At 35.9% G+C, this 8,244-nt stretch overlaps 1 protein-coding gene across 1 annotated transcript; it reads left to right on the top strand.

Moving 5' to 3' along the window:
• The first annotated feature begins 589 nt into the window (after positions 1-589).
• Positions 590-1,582, top strand: LOC149166076 (uncharacterized). The gene has a single exon (XM_089430035.1). It carries the CDS (start codon positions 590-592, stop codon positions 1,580-1,582), a length of 993 nt encoding a protein of 330 aa, XP_089286161.1.
• Positions 1,583-8,244: the final 6,662 nt, after the last annotated feature.

Below are 8,244 nucleotides of genomic sequence, written 5' to 3'. Positions count from 1 at the left end.
ATCCAGGTGCAGCGAAAGACAGACAGTCGAAACATGTAGTAGCCTTTAAGAATCAGGAAGACTCTATATTCAAGGAAGATTCCACCTCCGATAAGTAGAAGGAACCGATAGGGATATCCCAAACGAAGCAGTCAGAGATCCTCCACTCGCAGGTCAATCCAGAAGCGGACCCTAATGAAGAATCGTACTATCCACAATTTATGGAGGAAGAAACAGAGGCTATAGATATAGGGGACTTGGACATTCCAGGTTTAGAAAAGGCTTGCACAACAAATAATTTCGATGAAATTCCTATGGGGCAACTTGAAAATCTGGAACAAGTTCTATCAAGGGCGCAACGGTAAAAATCACTGGGAATACAAACTGGAGGACCCTGGGACGGAAGATTCATTGCCAAGGACATCAAAAAGAGAGGAAGGAAGACTGATTTACAAAGGACAATCAGGATTGGACACATATTAGTGGAATCTGGTAGGTATTCCAAGCTAACCAAGTATTACAGATCTGAAAACAACCCGTCTCAATGAAGCTAATCTCCTGGAATATAAGGGGGCTCAATGGCCCAAGGAAGATACAAATTCTCAGAAAAATGATAAAGCAAGAAAATCCTCAAGTTTTGTTCTTGCAAGAAACCAAATGTACTTCAAATATTTTAGACAGATTTGCTGTGAAAATTTGGCCAGGATGTTTCAATGCCGCTGTGGATGCTGATGGAGCATCTGGAGGTCTGGCGATTCTCTGGAACCCAAGAGATCTCAATCTCAGCGATATTCATGCTCATAGGAACTTCCTTCAAGCATCTTTTCACATTACTGGGACAAATCTACATGGGCTCCTTACTAATGTTTATTTTCCTCAAGAAGCATCTCTCAAAGCTGAAATCCTCAATTCCCTCTCTGTTCTCAACCAAAACAGGCAGCATCCCTTATGGATCTCCGGTGGAGATTTCAATATGATTACAAGATTGGAGGAAAAAAAAGGAGGTCGATGCAGAGGTAGTCAGGAAGGATTCCCTCTAAAGGATTTCATTCAGGCTAACTGGCTCATAGATCTACCTTTCAACAATGGAGTGTTTACATGGAATAACAGAAGAGCAGGGAATCAACAGATAGTCTCAAAACTAGATCGGTTCTTACTCTCGGACAACGCTATCCATATCAGTGGGGACTTCTCTGCATCAATTTTGCCACTCTCAGGCTCTGATCATTGGCCCATTTCACTTCAATGGTCACGTCCAGGAAATAAGATTCGCAGGCCCTTTCGTTTCGAAGCTTTTTGGATGACCCATCCAGAATTCCAAAAACTTATCAGCAATGAATGGAAAAATTTCTCCCCACCGCCAGGGTCAAAAATGTTCCAATTCCAACAAAATCTTAAGTATCTAAAGGGTAAAATCAAGCACTGGAATCACACATCCTTTGGTAACATCTTCCACGACAAAAGCAAGATCGAATCAGAAATGAAGCAGCTGCAACAAAGGATCATTGATGAGGGACGTTCAGAGGAATTGTCAGAACAGGAGAGAACTCTTGAGTTGCAACTTGCAGAAAGGGATAGGCAAGAAGAAACGCTTTGGAGATAGAAATCAAGAGTCAGATGGCTTAGAAACGGTGAGAAAAACAAAAAAAAATTCCACAGCACAGCCATACAATGTAGAATGCATAACAATATTACTCAGGTTCAAAATGAGCAGGGGATCAAAGTGGAAAAGCATGAGGACATTGAAGGCGCTCTATTAAATTACTTTCAGAAAATGCACCGGGAGCCAAATGGAGACAGATCACAAGCAATAGAGAAAATTACCAGGAACATTCCTAAACTCATCAATGATGAACACAACCAACTGCTTCTCAAACCAGTAGATCTAAAAGAAGTGGAACAGGCAGTACGACATCTAAAAACTGGTAAAGCTCCGGGACCGGATGGATTTACATCAAACTTCTTCCATAGCTTCTGGGAACTGATCAAAACAGAAGTTTGGCAGGTGGTTGAGGAGTCTCGTTCTCTTCGATGGATGTTTCCAGGGATAAATGCAACATTCATAGCTCTGATTCCGAAGGTCGATCTACCCAGCACTCCTGACAAATATCGACCGATCGCTCTTTGCAACATAATTTATAAGATTGTGTCTAAAGTCATAGCATCCCGTCTCAAACTGTTACTCCCTATCATCATCTCGCTAGAGAAATCGGGTTATGTGGAGGGAAGGTAGATCACTGACAGCATTATCCTGACGCATGAAATAATTCATTCTATGAGAACCACTAAAAGGCCAGGTATGCTGCTCAAATTAGACCTCTCAAAAGCGTTTGATAGCCTAAGTTGGATGTATATTGAAAACGTTTTAACTGCTTTTGGTTTTGCTGCCCCCTGGATTAGATGGATCATGAGCTGTATTTATTCCTCTTTCCTTTCCATTTTAATCAATGGCATCCCATCTGCTACCTTTCACCCTTCCCATGGAATCCGGCAAGGTGATCCCCTCTCCCCATTTTTGTTTGTCATAATGGCTGAGGGTCTAGGCCGAAGCATCAAATCTGCTCAACATTCCCAGCTCCTCAGAGGCCTTTCATTCCACAATTCCACTGCCTTCACGCACCAACAGTTCATTGACGATAACATGCTTTATGGACATCCCTCGATCCAAGAAGCACGTCAACTCAAAAATATTCTTTCTGATTTCTCTGATGCCTCCGGCGCTTCCATCAACAAGTCTAAATCGCAAATGTATTTCTTTCACACTCCTGCTCCCACTCAGTCTGCAATTATCCACATTTTGGGATTCACCTCAGCTAAACTTCCCTCCACCTACCTTGGTGCTCCCATGATAGCCTCAGTTCTCAAGAACTCTTCATGGAAAATCCTTCTAGAGAAACTGGAAGCACGACTATCCTCTTGGACTCACCGATCTCTCAATATGGCTAGCAGGCTTGTTCTTATAAAACCTATTCTACAAGCTATGCCGTTATACCTATTCTCCATATTAGCTGCCCCCAAATGGGTTATCAAAGAACTCGTCCTGCTTCAAAGATCTTTTCTCTGGGGGAGTAAAGGCCATAAGCGAAAGTGGGCTCTGGTCAAATGGGGGACTGCATGCTTACCAAAGAAAGGAGGTGGAATAGGATTGAGGGATCCCTCTCTTAGCAATAAAGTGATGGGCGCTTGAATTTGGTGGAGATGGCTAGCTGAGCCATTTACACCATGGGCATCTCTTTGGACAGCGAAATATGCCAGGAATTGTCCAATAGAGGAACGGATAAGACTATCAGAGGTTACCTTGGGATCAATTATGTGGAACTCGGCCGAGCAGCATAAGACCCTCATACAGCATCATAGCTTCTGGGAGGTGAAAAATGGCAGTACGACAAGATTCTGGGGCGATTCATGGCAGCAGTTACCTAATCTAAAGGACCAAATCCCGCCTCATCCTCAAATGGAGCAGGAATTACAATCTCAAGAGGTAATCAATAACTTTTGGAGACATTCTCCGAACAATGATTACAGGGAATGGTTAAAAGCAGAGCAAATTTTAAGGCATGGATAGGCCCCTGCCCAACAAACCCTGGAACAGAACTAACTAAAAGAAGAATTCAGTATTCTATGGAAAAAGATATTCTACGGTGGGGTTATGAAGAGAAAGGCTCTTTTTCGACAAGAGAGGCCTACCATATCATGATCAAAGAGCACATGCTGCTGGATCCTCTTTGGAGCAAAATATGGGACCCCTAATTATGGCCAAAAATCTCCACATTTCTTTGGATCCTATGTCACAACAAAATCTTGACATGGGAAAACTTAAGGAAAAGAAGCTTTCAAGGCCCCTCCATATGCCCGAATTGCAATCAAGAGGAGGAAACTACAAAGCATCTCCAGCAATCCTGCCCGCTAGCTCGAATGCTCTGGGAAAAGGTCAGTTTTCGCTGTCAAAAGGAAGGAAGAATCAATGGAGACATTATTGCTACAGTCCGCAGCTGGGCCCATAACCCGTATCAAAGTAAAATCTTAAATCTCCTTTGGAAGCTTATTCCAGGTTTCAACATGTGGACCATCTGGAAGGAAAGAAACAACAGACTATTCAAGGACCATCACAGACAGTTGGAAGATATATGGAACATAATCTGCCAAAATATAGAAGAAACTATCTCTCTCAAAACTTGGTACCAGGAGGACTTCCCATCGATTCCCCAAGAACAATCAATATGGGCTAACTGGAATTTCAAATGGAAGCTCGATCAGCTGCCCAAAGAAACAAAACTGCCAAGAAGCCAATCTCCTCAGAAATGGCAAGCTCCTCCCATCCATATGTATAAGTTAAATTTTGATGGCGCATCAAAAGGGAACCCAGGGAATTCAGGCTTTGGAGGGCTATTCAGAAATCACAAAGGAGATCCTCTTTTAACCTTCCTTGGCTCTAAAGGATGGGACACCAACAACTCAGCAGAGCTGGAGGGTCTCTGGCAAGGGTTACTAATAGCTCAAGGCAGAGGTTTCTTTCCTCTAATTGTAGAGGGTGATTCCCAAATTATTATCAATATTGTTACCAGAATCCTTCAGGGTTCCCCCTCATGCAAAGTCTGCAACAGCTGGAGACTAGCCAACAGACTTCTCTCTATTGAACGCTGGCTTTCCACCCATAGAGCTGTTACTCTGTTGCACACACGCAGGGATGGAAACAAAGTCGCAAACTTTCTTGCTAATATAGGAGTTGAATGTGGATTACAAATTCATGTTGGCCCAATTTCTAGCCTAGCTACTGACTCTCAACTCCTGGAGCTCGACAATCTCATGCAGAAAGACAAATATCAGGAGGCAGTGAATCCCCCGGAGCAGCGGGACTCCCCAGACCTTCACCTTCAGTATTCAGGATGATCAGCAACTCGTAGGAGATGGTCGGATCGACGCATTATTGGTCTACCTGATTCAAACTTTCATGGTAACTATCCAGCAGAAAAGCAGACTTCTGGCGGGGGCAATGAAGACTAAGGCCATGCGGCTCTGTGCTGGCTCCTTTTGTCATTGTCGGTTAGGCAGACAATTGTTCCCAGGTCTCATTGATATCACACATGGCTCATTTCTGTAAGATTGAAATTTTCGATCAGTTCCAGGGCAGGGGCAAAGTTTTTACAGACAGACTCGCAGCAGCTATTCGCTTCTATGCCATCTTGTTCACTCCTCTTATCTACTGGTCTTTTGCTGACATGTTTTACTATTATGTAGTTTTCTGTAGCATCTACACTCAGAATCCTTCCATTATGAGGCAAATTTGCTGTGTACAGAGGCTTCATGATTCTTCTGAAGCCTCGACTACCTGTAAAAATATTTTTATTTTTAGTTAATAGATATTAGTATTTACCGAGAAAAAAAAAATAATCCATGTTAGTAAACAAATTTTTATTTTTCTAAATTTTCATTGAAATTAACATTTTGAAAAAAAAACTAGCTTATACCAACTCATTATAAACGCTTTTACTCATAACCATATTGTTTTTTAGTTGGAACATAGGTATGGACGATTTTAAATGAGACCAAATGATTACAAGCTCAAGGACTGTGGTAGGTTACAGCATAAGATATAGAGAAGGTTCGCTTAATAAGATATAGAGAAAGTTCCCTTCTCAGTATCCCAAGTGGTCTCAATCACGGGTAGGTTGAATTCACTAAATATTATATTGTTATAAAATGTGTTAATTGGGATTACCTTGCACGGTTCTAAAAGAGTGTTATTCTTTTTATTCATGTTGAAATCTTATCTTTCAAAGGATTTTATACCATAGGAAAGTTACCAAATATTTTCCTATAATATTTATTTTGCAAAGAAATAAAATTATGTAAGTATATATATTATTCTTCGTAGATTTAGAAAAATGTGTTTTTATTTATTTTATTTTATTTTTATTTTATAAAAGAGAAAAAGTTATTATTTGATAAAAGAGAGAAGGAGATTCAATTGTCCAAATCAAAATATAGAGGGATAGAAAGTTTCCAAAAGATTTTCTTAAGACATATATTTTGAAAGTTGGATTGAAAAATTCCAACTATACTAAGGGTTGGTGTCGCCTAAGCTAGGTGCGATGCTAAAGCCTAGTGTCGCCTAGGCTAAGTGTGATCCCAAGTGATTTTGAAAACTCACATTATCTAGCAAAATAAATGAATTAGAAAACTATATTTTCAATTTATTTTTATTTAATAGAAAAAGAGATTCCATTGATAAAATGATAAATATGTCTAAAACAAGGACCTAAAATGGTTAATTCGTTGTCTATGGCTCAGAGAAAAAATGATATAAAAACTATTTAAATTTAAAAATTTGGGATAGTAGTTTATGTTCTAAATTTAAATGTTTCCGTAAACATAATTAAATGTAGAAGAGGAAAAAGACACAACATTTGAAATGCTAAATTTAAAAATTTATGATATGACCTAAGGTGTGTTTGACAAAACAATAGCTTTAGCAATACTTTTTATACTCTTCTCCAACATAACAAAAAAGGAATTAACAAGAGAAGGTTTGCTTCATAAGATATAGAGAAAGTTCCCTTCTCAAAATCCCAAGTGGGTCTCAGTTTTTATGAAATTCTTATTTTCTTATCTATAGAAAATTAAAATTTTAATTTCAATAATAATAATAATAATAATAAATAATAATATTTAGAATGATAAAAATAATTTTAATATATATTTATAATAAATATTAATACTAATATTAAAAAAAATATATTAGTAAACCATATATATTTATATATTTTAAAAATATATATAAGAAAAATGTCTCTTTCACTATATCATAATAAACATTAAAATCTCATAATTTTTGTTATTATATAAATCTTAAAATAAATAGCGAATATGGTTGTTAAGGAGAGGAAATTGCATACCATATTGTGAACAAATCCTTTAACTCACTAGTTACTGGTTGTTTATATTTTTGAATCTTAATGAAATGAATAAAGAATCAATTATGGGTTTCAAAACAATGAAATGATATATTTTTATTTTATTATTAATTTTAAAATAAGCTGTAATATGAATTTACAAATATTTGTATTTATTAGAGTGATAGTTGTTGATGATTATCTTTGATATCAAAGGAAAGGAAATGAAATTCTATGAGTGATAGTCATTGAGGGAAAATTTTTATTTTTCATTTTATTTTTTTGAATCTTAATGAAATGAATAAAGACTCAATTATGGGTTTTAAAACAATGAAATGACATATTTTCATTTTATTATTAATTTTAAAATCAACTGTAATATGAATTTACAAATATTTTTATTTATTAGAGTGATAGTTGTTGATGATTATCTTTGATATCAAAGGAAAGGAAAGGAAATGAAATTCTATGGGTGATAGTCGTTGAGGGATATTTTTTATTTTAAAGAAAATTAATTGAATGTGATTATATTGAGTATTGTATTGAAAAATGCAGGGAGAGAGTGGGCTCCATATATCCCCTCTCATAATTATATTGTTTAAGGAGATCATTTTTTTTATAATAATTGGTGCGATTTTCATTTTATAATGAGACAAGATCATAATTATATAGTATAATTTTGTTGATTTTTTATTATTTTGTAAAAGTAATATATTATATTATTATAATATAGGTGGATGTTTTTTATCAAGATGTTCTGGGTTTCAAAAGATCATAGTTATATGGCATAATTTTGTTGATTCTTTATTATTTTTGTAAAAGTAATATATTATATTATTATAATAAAGGTGGATGTTTTTTAGTAGGATGTTCTGGTTTTTCTGATTTTTACTTGGTTCTAAATTTTGATAGTTTTTTAAGAGAATAGTCATTAGAAAATATCATTGAACAAAATACAATTTGTCTTTTTAAGGGTTCTGGTCCAAAATCCAGCCTTTATTAATATAAAATTTGACCAACTTTTAAAAATAATAATTTAATATAAGATTAATTTTACATTTATAACCTAAGTATATGGATATAATTTTTAATCTAAGAAATATTACATATCATATAATAACTATAACTATATATGGCATTTTCAACTTCCTAATAATGAAATATCTAATCACAATTAGCATTCAAATAATTTTGTTTAGATTATATGAAACTAATTCAATACCTTGCATGTTTTATTGAGATCTTATACATTAGTTCCATAAAATATGTAACATCAATATCTTCTTTGAAAATTGATACCAATCATATGGTTATTGTTAACAATATGATATGTAACAAAACTTTTAATTTATATAATAATTTTATAATATTA

The sequence above is a fragment of the Pinus tabuliformis genome, chromosome 5_1 (genome assembly GCF_031772625.1).
Source record: "Pinus tabuliformis cultivar Carrire ecotype Pingquan chromosome 5_1, CPIR1, whole genome shotgun sequence".
Lineage (NCBI taxonomy): Eukaryota > Viridiplantae > Streptophyta > Pinopsida > Pinales > Pinaceae > Pinus > Pinus tabuliformis.
This window is presented reverse-complemented; position numbering and strand designations above follow the sequence as displayed.

Coding starts and splice junctions, on each gene's coding strand:
- LOC149166076 (XM_089430035.1), top strand. CDS start 590: ATGATAAAGCAAGAAAATCCTCAAGTTTTGTTCTTGCAAGAAACCAAA.